At 39.3% G+C, this 14784-nt stretch overlaps 1 protein-coding gene across 6 annotated transcripts in view; it reads left to right on the top strand.

Annotated features, from left to right (window-relative positions):
* The first annotated feature begins 1529 nt into the window (after positions 1-1529).
* The window catches only part of NFIB (nuclear factor I B), a 435226-nt gene continuing 421971 nt past the window's right edge, over positions 1530-14784 (top strand). For all 6 annotated transcript variants that reach the window (XM_056847865.1, XM_056847871.1, XM_056847866.1 and 3 more), the window contains exon 1: positions 1530-1644. In XM_056847865.1, coding sequence (XP_056703843.1) covers positions 1549-1644 — 96 coding nt within the window. In that variant the 5' untranslated portion in view covers positions 1530-1548. The remainder of the gene's footprint in view (positions 1645-14784) is intronic.

Genomic DNA, 14784 nt, shown 5'->3' on the forward strand with positions numbered 1-14784 from the left:
TCAAAGCTCTGTTCACACCGGAAGTCAGGTTCAGGTAGCCGGATGAAGGTTGACTCAGCCTTCATGACCTCGTGCTTGCCCAGGAGTTTAAGAAGGACCTTTACCTTTTATAAGAGGGGGTTTAAAGGGACCCTACATCAGTTTCTGTGGAGGGCTGCTTTAGAGATGGACTCTATGGCATTGTAACCTGCTCAGGTCCCTCCTCTCCACAAACCTCGCCCTCTCTAGACTCCACCCCCAAAATCTCCAGGTATTTTCCAACCCACAGCTGGCAACCAATAGTCCTGCACCTTCACTGTCCAACCCTATACTGGCACCACCTCCGGCCTTTATGCAGGTTGACAGGTCTGGTATCAGCATACCCCCAGGTGGGGCAGCTGTCAAGGCCCAGGGCTTCTGGCAGGGCCCACTGCTGTTGACCCCCCCACACACACACACACACTCACTCACTTATTTGGTAGTGCTCTGTCGTGCTCCCAGCTACACTTACTGCCCAGTGCCGCTGGGGAAAAGGGTAGGGTTGCCAGCTCTGGGTTGGGAAATACCTGGCGATTTTGGGGGTGGAGCATGAGGAGGGCGGGGTTTGATGGGAGATACTTCAATAGGGTATGATGCCATAGAGGCCACTTTCCAAAGCGTCCGTTTTCTCCACGTGAACTGAACACTGTTGCCTGGAAATCAGCTGTAATAGCGGGAGATCTCCAGCTACCACCTGGAGGTTGGCAACCCTAGAAAAGGGCTGCAGGCAGTGGTGAGCATGAGCAGTGGGTGTGCTCACAAGCAGACAGGATAAAGACACACAGGCAGATGGGAGGCACACGGTTGGGAAGAGAAGGAGGGCATGTGTGGGTAGAAAAGGAGAGGGAGCCCCTCTCTGCCTGGGGCCCTTCAAAACCTAGAACTAGCCCTGCAGGTTGATATCATTCCTATCTGGTGGTTTCTTGTTAAACTTTGATTGTAAAGAGTTAAACTGTTTCCATATGTGCAGAATGTTAATAAGGTTTGTAGCCTTTGGCAACTTCATCTGCAGCTGCTACCTGTGTGTTCCATTCCTCTGTGTGTGTGTGCGTGCGTGTGTGTGCATGCGTGTCTGCAGTGACATTTGAACTGAGCTCCAATTGTGTCAATGAAACTGATGTCTTTGTTGGGGAAGATATTTATTCTGAGCAACTACAATCCCCCTCCCCATTTCATCTGCTCTCAAAGCTAACTGTGGAATATGTCAAACAATATACAACAGAAGAGAATGCAAATAAATTTTAGCCTGCATAGCCCAGCATTTAGCCGCCCACTTGCAAAATACTTAACTCTTGTACACATGACACACAAAGAATGCTAGCCAGTTTCCTGCAGTTCGGACACACATGCACCCTAACACACAAACACCAAACCTGATCCTTGTCTTTATATCTGTGAGGTTGGAGTTCTTGCTAATAAGGGAGCTTTTCCCATGATGCAGTGTGATAAGGATTGGCCTACATGTAGCCCAGCAAGCCACTGCTGATGTTTTCTTGATTAGGTGTCTTATCTTTCATTGAGCTGCATCAGATGAAGGTTGCTGACAGCGTAATGGCAGGGAAAGCATCGGACAGCTCCATAAAATGGCAGCTATGTTATGACATGTCAGCCAGGACTTGGTGGATGGTAAGTTGGTGTGATAACACTTTTTTTCTCCTTCCTGAAAGTTTTTTTTTCTTTTTGAACTCCTTCATTGTTAAAATGCACGTGTTGTAAAGTTCACATCGGCGCAAAAACTTTCAAGTGCAAGTTCAGTAGCTCGATGGACCCCCTAATCATCCTAGCAGGTTAGATAAGGTTTCTCATGCGTTGTGGCAACATTTTGTAGAACTAAGCAAGGGCACTGGGAAGAATTTAGCTCCCTTTTTTCTTTGCTGGAAGCAAACAAACAAAACTTATAAAATGTCAATTTTTACCTTGTGCCCAGGCTGGCTGTATGTGAGAATGTGCATGGGTCAAAAAAAGAAAGCAGCATCATCTTCACATTCTTGTCTAATTGTTCTTGAGTTAGTCATAAAACAAGCAATCTGCCTATTTATTCTGTTTATTTGGAATAATTGTTTAGAAAGTGCATTGTATCATGTTGTGAGCAGCTCCCTATTCAGTATGTGATTGTCCCCCGTGCTGCCTTAATTTGGAATCCTCCTCCCTTTCAATGAATACAGTAACTAGAGCAACTAATGATTAATATGCTGCTTGGCATAATTAAATTTAATTAATGAAGCTATGCATATTAAGGCCAATTCTTCTTTGTTTGGGCGAGCATGGCTTGCTTTTTGGAGGGGGGGAGGGTATTCATATTTATACAGCTGCAACCAAAGGGAGAATACAAAACAAAACAAAACGCAGGGGTGAACCCAGGGAGAAATATAACTTTTGTAACGTTTGTGAGAGAAGGAGTTTGAAAGTGTCTTTGGACAAAATCCTGGGACCAGGAATGAGCACTTTGGGAAAGAGAAGCTCGTCTCTTCACCAGTGTTTCATTAAATTTTATTCATATGCTCATTTTGTTGACTAGACAATAGCCCCTTGTATGGAATAGCCATGCCACGAATGAGGACCTTCTGATGGCAAACCTTGAATTATGAATATTAATTTCATTTCTGGATTGCTTATCTGTCCATGTATTTTTGCTCCATTCCTTCCTTCCGTCCTTGATTGTCTTTGCTTGTTTGTCTGGATAATTATTATGCTTACTGCATGGGCAGTTTTTTCACCATTAGTACGGTGCAGAGACAATGGGCACTTTATTCAGGGCCGGTGGGTATGAGGAGCACCAGTGGACAGCCCGTCCCAGCGCCTGGACAGAAGGCAGCTCCCTGATTCTAAGTGTCTTCATATGCTACGCCACTTTGCAAGGACTTTATTCTGCTTTTTATTATTTCCCTCCCTCAAAAGGTGAATGTTGCTATGTGCCTTCTGAGGAGATCACATACTAAGGGAGTATTTTAATTTAAGGGCATTTGTTTCATGGTGTTTTTTGTTTTTTTTAGGTGGTTTTTTGCTGTGCATTTTTAAGAGAGGGAGGAAACAATTTCAACTAGTTGAGCACTTGTATGCAGAGTGAACGCATTAATTTAGATACACAAAGAAAGGGAGTGAGTGATTCAAAATCATTTTGCAAGTGTATGTTTTTAATTTGGCATTAGTACTTGTGATAACAGATTGCTGTTTAGCACTTTAATCAGAATTTGGTGCTTAGTGCGTGCATGTGTATGTATGTGCTTGTTATTTAAATGAGCTATTAAAGCAGTTCAGCGCTGTGCAGAAGAAATGTATGTTGTGACAGATTTGATTACATTTAATGAATGCTCACAGATTTTTTTTGAAAAAGTAATATGCCTGTATTTTAAGCAAGGTTTCTTTAAGGACAGCTTTCCAATAAGCTGGCATTGCTAAAAGAAAATCAATACTTTCACTCACCAGTATTTTATTAGGAAGCATAATCTGAAAAATACAGGTAATTGTATTATCATTGGTTGTCATGCAAGGATATTGTATTATAGAGTTACTGTTAGCTGAAGTGTGTCTTTTCTCAGTCTTTATTTATATTAAAGTGATAACTCAGAGGTGATGTTCATTTCAGTTTATGTTCTGTGTTAACTGCAGAATCAGAGAGAAAACTCAAGTTGAAGTCTGTCTTATCTGGTAGCAAGTATAAATATTAAACATGTGGGTATACAATATCTTCACAAAGATTTTCAGAAATATATGTAGTATTTTCTGTGAAAAACATAGTGCTTTTGTCTGTATGGTTTAGGATATACTATTGTGTGCTTTTATATACTGTTATATGTTAGCTTCAATGCTTACACTACTTGAAGCACTGTTGAAATAGTTAGACTTATCACTTATTAATTAGGACTGAGCTATAAGGCTGTGATCATAAACATACTTGTAAATATGTTTCATTTGATTCAGTGGGATTTCTTTCAAAACAAACAAACAACTGAATAGATAAGTAAGCAGACAAATAAATAAATAAATGGCCCCGGGGAGAGATTTGCCAGTCACTTACACTGGTGTAATCTCACTGAATGTAATGGAAGTTGAACTGTCCTTTTAAGAAATATTACTGAAATCTGGGATATCAATAGATATTTTACTCTAAAGACAAAGATCATCATTGTTATTACTCTGATTGCATATTGTCTGGGCATTTAATTTCAAGCAGTTTAAGGATAATGTTTTCAAGACTGTGGACAATTTTAAAAAGATAATAGGTCACTAATTAACTATTCACATTCTTGTGCCTGATACTGTAGTGTTGCTAATTAATATTTCCTTCTTATGACCTTTTGTTCAAATAGTTTGATTTGCACCATTTATTCCTAAATGTGATTTAATAAGGAGCAACTAAGGGGGTAACCCCCAAAGTATATCCTTTTACTTAACATTGTCAGGGTTTTTTTTACAATACATGTGTTAAGATTTTTGAGACAGCATTAAAGAAGTAAGTAGAAAGAAAAGTAAACTTTGAATAAACTCTTTTAACTATGTATTTTGGAAAATAATCTGTTAAAATCAAGTTACTATTTGGTTGCCAGATAGAACTGTGTAATCCTATAGCCTATATCTTATGAGTATGATTTACATCCATGAATGTTATATTCTGATGTTGGTATTCCGTTTGGTCATCAACTAGAGAAATTTCATTTCATTATATATACATATACAGGCTCTGTATTTATGGATGATCTGTTTCATATAAATAGTGAAGGGTTTTATGCTCAAAGTTTGCAACTTGGCATACCATCATATATTCAAATAGTGATTTGGTTAAATCTGAGGATAATTAAATCTGGAGACTGGACCTGTGAACAGACAAGATCTTTCTACAAACCTGAAAAACACCCCAGGTTTGCTGAAAAATCTGAAATCTAAAAAAAAAAATTACATTGTGGGTTAAAAGCTGCCAAAGTGATAAAAGGAGCGCCTGTAGCTTTAAGAAACAGACTCCCTCAGTGGATGTTGCTAGGTAATCACAACAAGTTGGGTTTCTGCCAGTAAAAGGCAGGGGGCAGGGATATTTCAGGGATCCCTTTTTCAGGGATATTTTGGCCTTTGAGAGAGCTCATTGGGGCCAGGACCAACAACCACCTTTGGGCAACTTGCTACCACCCAGCTTGCATGACTCAACCAGGCCTGGCTGTATGCAGCTGTTCAACAGCAGCCCCCACATGAATGCCAGTGGGGTGTAGTAGTTAGCGTTTCAGACTAGGATCTCGAATTCCCATTCTGCTGTAGAAACTCACTGGGTGACCTTGGGCCACTTTCACATTTTCAGCCTAATTTACCCCACAGGTGTGTGTGAGTGTGTGTGGGGGGGGAGATGGCCATTGAGAACGCTTGGATGCCCCCCTCCACTTGGGCCAGCAGCCAGCCCTCTGACAGTAGAACTGAGCCCAACCCATCTAAGCCTTGCAGAAGGTGAGAAAGGCAGTGCCAAGTCAGCCTGAGGCGAGATAGGGGAGACCAAACCTGGCCCACTGGGCTCCACCCAAGAGGGGAGATCGGGGAAGTGGTGATGCCTGGCTCAGCCTGCTCAAGGCAAGGAACACCTGGCCAACCCCTGCTCACGGCAAGCCAGACACTGGCCGGCCAAGGAACACCTGGCCAACCCCTGCTCACGGCAAGCCAGACACTGGCCGGCCAAATCCTGCTGCACAAGGCAACGCAGACTGCGGCACCTGGGCCTGTCGAGCCCCACACAAGAGCCACAGTTTTTCTGTGTAGAGGTTGTCAGGGGTATGGAAGGGGGGAAAACTGAAGATGGGTAGGAGATAAAGGCAGGACAGTTGGCAGAGGGGAAGGAGAGAAGGACACAGGAAAAGGGGGAGAGACGATAGGGGACTTTCCGGGAGGGGAAAGAGGAAATAGTGGGGGAGAGGGAAATAAAATTTACCCTGAAAATCCTTGTATGTTCCTGCTTGTGTCACTATAACCTAGTAATTTGATGTCGGAAACGTTCTGAAGCTTAATAGTACAAAATGCTGTGGTAAAATTGGTTTAGTTATCTGTTGTGACATTCTGCATTTTATATTTTACACTTAGTAGGAAACTATTTTAAGACATCATACCAATGTTGTTCTTTCAAGCTACATTATTAATATAGCAATGTATTGTGTGGGGAAGGTGCTTTGTACATCTGTGTTGTTGAACACCTGTTGAATGTTAGGATACCGGTTTCAGGTATGAGCTATCGTTCAGATCATAAATTTTGATTTACCCTTTTAATCCCTGTGATTTCCACATAATTTTATGTTATTAATTTGGAAATTTAATTTTGCTAGCTCTTACAGAGTTGACAATCAGTTTACCACTACAATCTACACTACATATCAGTGAAGAAGTAAGTACTTTGAATTCATTGGTTTGTACTTGCAAGTAAATATGCAAAGCTGTGGGCTCATAGGCAGACCATCCAATGACTCACTGGTATGGTTGCCAGTCTTCAGCTTGCCAATCTGGAGATCACCCAGAATTACAACTGATCTCCAGACTACGGAGATAAGTTCCCCTGAAGAAAATGGCTGCTTTGGAAGGTGGACTCTACAGCATTCTATCCTGCCATCCTAAAGTCCCATCCCCAAATCTCCAGGAATTTCCTACCCCATAGATGGCAATCCCACGCTTGTAGACTGGTATATTACATATTTACAGTGCCATCCGAAACAGAATTACAGAAGGGCGTAATTCTGCCGAGGATGGTACTATGAATGTCTTCTAGCACATTCAAAATCTGCTGAAACATCTTGAAATTTCTTTCTTCTGTCCTGTGTACTTCCCTATAACTCACTTGCATAAGATGCTTCATGAGTTGAAACACTATTTCTTGGTTGTTTTGTTTCAGGGACTTATTGTTCCTTTAAAGAAATTAAACACAGACGTTTATGCTGGGACCTCTGTCTAGCATCAAGTATTTGGCTGCAGTGCTTATAATGTGAATATGTACCGGCATAATCCTGTCAAAGTAAAGCAATGTTATTCCCTTTTAATATTGAAATAAATGATATTTAAAATGCTTACCTTTCAGTGGGTTGTTCCCTGTATTTTTGGCGGGGTTAATAATCAGGCTTTTTCAGTCTATTCTTAATTGAAAATCAACAAAACAAATTGAAAGCAGTACTATGGTAATGTGGGAGAAAACTGAAGTTGTCCAATAGAGTCTTAAAACCTCAAAGAATCTCTGAGGAAAACTGGGGCAGATGTTAAACGATGTCAGTATTTCCAGTCATTTTACTGTTTAGCTGTAGGGTTGCCAGCCTCCAGGTACTAGCTGGAGATCTCCTGCTATTACGACTGAGCTCCAGCCGATAGAGATCAGTTAACCTGGAGAAAATGGCTGCTTTGGCAATTGGACTCTATGGCATTGAAGTCCCTCCCCAAACCCTGCCCTCCTCAAGCTCTGCCCCCAAAACCTCCTGTCGGTGGTGAAGAGGGACCTGGCAACCCTAGCTTAGTTGGCATTATGGAGCTAGATGAAGGTAGTCTTACAACAACTGTTTCAATGTACAACTGATAGTACACTTGATTTTCCTTTTATAAACATGTGTGAGTTGCAGTCCTTGGGTAGTGTTCACTGTTGATAGTGTTAACAGGGCATGTTTCCTCCAGCACTGATGAATTCTTTCACTGTGATATTCTTGCATGTTTTGCATAAAACATCAGTTCAGTCTGTGTTCTTCATGTGACAATATTTTAACACTTCTTTTTAAAAATTAACATTAGATTATACTATAGGTACCCTAACCAAGTAAATAGAACATGACTGCCCAGCTCTCCCACACCTGTCTTTGAGCCTGTCACTACATCTTTATTGTGCCAGCATGCTGAAGGCTCTCAGAATGTGTGCCATAACCTCAGGAAACACTGTTCATGCTGGCCATGCAGGGGGATTTCCTGGTGTTGTGGGGCAGCAATTTTGATGGCTTCGGTGTGAGGCTGCCATCACAGGGATGTTATATCTCCTACGTCTGTACATGAACCTGACCTGTTTTGCCACTAGTCCGCAGAAGACAGAGCCGTACTTTTGCTTTCCAAAGATTATTCTGGGGGGTGGGGGTGGGATAATGCTCTGGACTAAGAAAAAACAGCTATTGCAACTTGTTCATGCCATATATTTTGCAGCATTTTGCATAAGATGATTTGATGAGATTTGCTGCTATATGGTTATGAAGTATGTCTAAAGATAAAGATTTGTCCAAGACTGTTTAAGTTTAATATCATTTTCATTTGAAGTATAGGTGAACATGGTACTTATTTGTTTTAATTACGTCCTTTATGTATTACTTTTATCCCTGAAGGCACTCAAAGTGGCTTATAGAAATAATGAAATACAATAGAACAACCAAAGCAAACAGGTCCAGAGCTGTCCTGATTGAAGAGGCTGCGCACAGGGGCCCTGAGCTAAGGGCTAAGAGCCCTTTGGCTTTCATGCCAGTACCGTAGGTAAACCTTTAAACAGTCGTTCAGTCAGTGGCATCTTGTCATTATCTTCAGTAGAATAACATGCTTGGGCTCCATTCCAAGACAGTTTTTGTGTGTGTGTGTGTGTGTGTGTTTAGCAACCCATTGTTTTCAAAGGTCTTATGTATGCAACAGTGCAAAAAAACTGCAGCCCTTTCTTTTTTACTTTCAAAAACTTTCCAGAGCCCTTTACTGAATTCTTGTTTTCTGCTCTTGCATGGAGCTCTTCATGGCAGGATCATCAGCAAACATGAGTAGTCTACACTGTTAGTGTATATTTGCTTAAGGACAGATTTTCAATAAGTTTTCAAGTTTTCTTAAAGTTTCCAGAGCTTTAAGAAAACTTGAATGTGACACAGAACAATTGCTTTAACTGTATTAAAAATATTTTATCAAAATGCATCAATTGAATGAAATGTGGATTTTTCATATTTATTTTGGAAGTTCGTTGCTAAGAAATTAACCAAACAATATTTTCCTTTGACTGTATTTAGTCTGCATTTTTACTCCCATGGCCTTAGAACGGTATAACTCTGCTTAGGATGGCACTGTAAACTTAATCTTTCTGATTCTCTGAACAATAGTGTCCTTTGTATCGTCGTCTGACTTGTGTTGACACCTAATTGTACTGCTCTACTGACAGTCTCTCTCAGCTTCCTTCACTAGTCAGTCATTTACAAGGATGCCCTTTGCTTGTTTCGTGTTCCATAAGATCTGAGATGAGAGCTTTCATTGTACTGTAACCAACTTCTGCTAGTGAACAAAATCTGCTTGTGCTTGGCCTTAAAGAAAACTCGGAAACTCCATTGGTTACTAATCAGTTACTGGGTTCAGTTCAAGGTTCTAGCTATCACCTACTGGGCCCTTAATGGCATTGGATCCGCATACCTGCACAGCTCCCTCTGTTGCTATGTTCCTCCAGGACATCTGAGCAAAGACAGGTAAAATCAGCAATTGCCTGTTCACGGACATTTTCTGTGGTGGCTCCCACATCATGGAACAGCCTGCCTGAGGCAATCAAGAAGGCTCACACACAACTATATTTTCATAGAATATGCAAAACAGAATTGTTCAGAAGGGCGTTCTTATAGAAGGAACAGAAATATAGTATAATGGTTCAGCTCAGAAGGTTACTTCTATAAGGGATAAAGTTTTCCAACATTGATTGCTTCGTTGCCTTAGACAATAATTCTGCAATAGTAGTCCCATTGCATTATTTTGTTTTATTAAAAATTGTTGCTATTAGTCTGAATTGTTTTATATAAGGGATACATTTTACCTACATTGATTGGTTTGTTGCTTTAGACAGTCTTTTGTTTTCTTGTGCTGTTTTTCCAGCCCTTCAATCTTGGCCCCCTGTATTAATCTTGCTGTTAGAATTAATCATTTTATCGTATTTTGTACTCCACTCATTGGTTGACTGAATAGTCTTTCTCATAGCTGTAATCTGTTCAAACCCCTCTTAGTTATTCTGTTTTATCAGGAATCTTTGCTGTTAGATTAAAATGTTTTAATCATACTTTGTAATTCACTAGTTGGTTGCCTGAATAGTTCTTATTATATTTGAAATCCTCCTTGAGGCCTAGTGAGAAAAAGTTATTCAAGGTATTTGGATGTCTCTTCATCAGATGACTCTGCTTGGAAGGTGGCACAAACTCTGCATACAACTTAAAAAGATTCATTGTTATGTTTGGACTTGGTTCTTTCTTTGCAATCACTTTAACACCCAAGCAAGTATATTTTTAAGGCAAGGATTTATATATGAAGCCCTTCATAACTAGTTCTGTGTGCTCAAATAGTCTTTAAACTTACATTTCTTAAACACTGCTTCACCCTGTATGGCAAACTTTTTAAATCTGAGGGAAATTTCAAAAGCAGCTTTTCATATTGCACTGGGACCAGTTGGTAAAAAAGAAATGGTCAAAAGTCACACTGGTGCAAACTCTTGGAAAATCTGGATTCTAGTCACAAACTCCCTTTGACCTGGAGCCTGACTTTATTTGTAGTCATTCCTTTCAGTTGAAAACTTACACCTTATGGTTGATTCACACTGTGATATTCTTTCATGCAATCACATATGTAAGCTTACAACTGCATGAAAATGGCTGATTTGAACAGGATGGTACAAGTGGGGATCTGGCATCCATTTTTGTGAAGGTGACTGCACTTTCCAGTGTCTGTTTCCAGCCAACTTCCTGTTTGAACAACTGCATTCACACCACTGTTTCCCCACATCGTCATGTACATCATACGTGATTGTGTAAAGGCACGTCTGTTGTGTGTACAGGCCCTTTGTGCCATGGACTCAAGTGCCAGTGTTGAACAGTATTACAGTACTCATCCATTAAAATTAAGGTCCACTTTACTCTTCTCTCCCTTGATGTTCTATAGTTATTAAAGCCTCTTGGGTGGTTCCTCTACTTGCTCCACATTCTTACTTCCCTTCTCAGTCAGCGTTCATTTCCAAAAGAAGGAATGAAAATGCACATAGCTTGCATTGTTCTTGATTCACCTCTGGTCTGCCCTGCTCCAGAATCCTTCAGGGACATGGTATAGGCAATACTTTGCTCTTCTCTGACTAGGCAATCAATGTCCTTTCAGGTGTGACTACGGCCACTATTTGCCTTTCTTGTGTTTCACTTGCAACAATTTGAGGCAGCCCAGCATAAAAGATGGGAGAATTTCACATTTTGAAATTCTTATAATTACACAATGGCAGAGGAGCCTTTCAATTTAGGACTCTACTCCCTAGCTTGTTTAGGTTGTGATCCTATGCACACTTACATGGAGGTAAGTCACAGTGAACTCACTTCTGAATAAGCACCCATAGGAAGGGGCAGTTGGAATAGGGGAAATGAACTGCTGGAAAATTGACATCTAGACATTTGTGTCTACATTACTACCGGCAATGCTGAAACATTATTTTAACTGAGTTCAAGTGTGTTTATATTCTTCTATGAAGCATTAAAAAAAAAAAAGCCACAGACTTACCTATTAGCTTTATGCCATCAATTAAATTATACATGTAAAAGGATGTAGCAGTAAATGGTGGCATGTGTTAGTTTTCAGTGACTAGAAGCCAACTTGAAGTTCAGTGGATCAATTGATTTTTAGACTTCAGAATACAAATGTAAGATGTAAACCTTACGCTGGGTGGTTTATAAAAAAAATGGTACATTAATATGTCTTTGAATTTGTGTCCGTATATTAATTAGCAAATCTTTTAGTTTGTTGCATGCAGTGCTACAAGAGTATCTAATTGTTTTGATATGCCTACCTCAAAATTATAGTCTATTTTCCTACATTCCTTTTCTTTTATCAGTCTATTATGCTTTATAGCCTATGATCAGATCAAATGTAGGCAATTTAATAAAATTTAGTGGAAAATATTCTATGCCATACTTTTTAAATGAACACCACAAAAGAGGAATACTAAACAGATCTGACTAAATTCAGTAGGACGTCTGTCTTTTTACCCCCAACATGCAATTTACTGGAAGCTTTACTACTGTAAAACTAACTGTTAAACTCAGTTTTCGTCGACCTCAAGGTGTGACCACAAGGGAGCATCCTCTGTTCCTGATTTGTAAAAGAAGGCAGGATGTGAAGGCGCCTTAAATTCTTGTAAGTTAAATGCAAGCAGGGAAAACAGCAGCCACATTCATACCCAAAATAATATAGGTTGCCTAGTCAGAGAGGAGCAAAAGTCTTGCTATGTGGCATTTTGAGAAACAAAAAAATACTCACCATAGAAATTAGCATGCCCCTGAAAAGAATAGTGATTTAAACATGGGAATTTAGCTTGAATTTCACTACCTGCAGTCATATTCAGATACTGTTTTTCTTTCTTTCATTGACATGAATTCAAATTATAAGGTGAATAAAGAAATAAGAATGCTAAGGACTCTAGTAATTTGTAATGTTTTTACCCTCAAGCATGCTTGTCTTTTTTATAGTATCAGGGTCCATTGCGGCATCCCTGAACTTGTAATTTAAAAGTTCCTGAACTATTTAGTGTGATCTGTAGCTGGGTTTTTGGGGAGCCAGGGATCATTAAATTCCTCAACAGGTGGGAGTACTATTCTTTTCAGCACTTGTGACAATTATATTAAGGGAAACATATGATACACTTATATCGAAGTTAACGCACAAATGGTCTAAAATTTCCCTTTTCCATCTTGTTGCTCTCATTCAACATATAGTGTGTGATTTATATTTTTTTTTGCTATTCTGCATTCAACAGATTGATTTGCAATTAACTTTATTGTATTTTATGTTCAGAGAGTCTAGATGTACAGTGACAAATGTAATGGGAGAGGAGGGGGCTTTCTTTTCCTATCAATGTCCTACATTTTACCAGCAATAATGAGCTCTCACAGTGTGAGTTCTGCACATGAGATTAGTTCATGGAAGAATGAATAAATATATACAGATACATGAAGAATAATCAAGCAGAAAATAATAACAAACGTTATTATTGAAACAGGCTGCAAAAGCCAACTATACTAACATGAAATTATGAAGCTGTACTACTTTAAAAATGGTATTTATTCAATATACTCACATAATTTAGGTAGTATGGAAGAAGGGTTCAGCATCTAGTATAGTGCTGCTTTCTGCGAGTTTCTAAAAACTTTCAGGTATAATTCAAGTGTACCATATATAATATTTATTGATGACATTCCGTCTCTGTCAAATGGCAGAGATTTGCAAATGCACAGTTGAAACGATGGCCAATAGGTATGGGTTTAAAGTACATAGTCTGGTCCTGTGTAATAGGAGGAGAAGCCAAGCAACTGGTTCTTTCCCTAGAATATTCACTACAATATCCTGCGCATTCCACAGAGCAGTTGAAGAAAGAAATTCAAGATTTAGCAGTGGGCCTCAGAGTGATGATTGCTTTGTAATGGAACAAATTCAATTACATGAAATATTAGACTCTACTCTCCCTGCCTCTTCAATCTATTTAGGGAAGTCAAGGGAGAAAAAAAGGAAGCCTCTTAACAGATGCCTGGCTGCCTCAGTACAGAGAGGAAAACCATAATTTGTCTGTAATCCCTAATGCAAACAGTTGTTCATTAAGAAACAAAACTAATGTAATCTTGATTATTTGCTCGGATTTTTACTCTATCATGTTGTTTTGTACAGCTGGCAGGCTAATGTAATTTTACTAAGAAACCCAAAGCAATCTGGTACTCAGACATCACCATGCAGATTTAGGTAAATTCGAAATACAGATTAGCATAATACTAACTAATCAAGAATATCATTTGCATTAATTAGAGTATTGGGACAAGATTGCTTTTTTAAATAGGAGAAAATTGAAAGAAAGATTAAGGGCAAGAGTTTATGAACCTAGTTTTGCCAAATGCAAGTATGTAACAGATGATTTCTGCCATAATACTTAATATTTTAATGTTTAAGTATTAATTAAAGTATTGGGGAAAGATTGTTTCTAATTGGAAGGAAACTGAAAGAGAGATTAAGGACAGAGATTATGAACTGCTTTTGCTTAAGGCAAGTATGTAGCAGATGATTTCTCCTCTAATGCCAAAGAGCTTAAAATGTGTAAAGGATAGGGTGAATAATACAATAAGGAGTTTAATAAACGTAAAGGTTCTTTTTTGTGTAAGTTTTTCTCCATATAAAATTGTTTATCCTTAAATAAATAGACTGCAAATTTAAATTTGATCAATATTTTAAAAGGTTTCACCCAAAATCTATGAAGCCTAGTTCACCATCAAAACCATGTAAAGCCAATAAAAATAGTTAAAAACAACTAGATAAAACAAATGACACAAAAGCCAGAATTTCACTGCATACTAAAACAAACTTATATGCGTATCACCTTAATTTTTTTATGCCATGTCAATGGCATGGTTCAGCTGTAATACCAAATCATGATTTGGCACTACCAGCTTGTGTACTCCTTCCCTGTCCCCCTAGGCAGTTGGAGTCAATTGTTTATTTATGCTGTATTGCATACCATAGTTTGACATTACATCTGAATCTCCAAAATAGGGGTGCCAATGGCTAGCCTTTGTGGCCTTAACAAGACACCCAGTTAAAGGGAGGCATTCATTAAGGAAGAGGCTAAGCTTCCCTTGGCAACTAGTTTACCTTTCCTAGGGAGCCACCATCTGCAGCAGAATATCTAATTATTTTTTGGGTGAGAAATGTTTTCTAAAATATGATGGCAGTACTTGAGCCCCAGAGCAATAGGCCAGAACTACGTCCAGGAATAAAACCCAAAGCAAATAACATAAACTGTCTTGCAGAATGATGCTTCAGAAACTA

Source organism: Euleptes europaea, chromosome 4, assembly GCF_029931775.1.
Source record: "Euleptes europaea isolate rEulEur1 chromosome 4, rEulEur1.hap1, whole genome shotgun sequence".
In the NCBI taxonomy this organism is placed as follows: Eukaryota; Metazoa; Chordata; class Lepidosauria; order Squamata; family Sphaerodactylidae; genus Euleptes; species Euleptes europaea.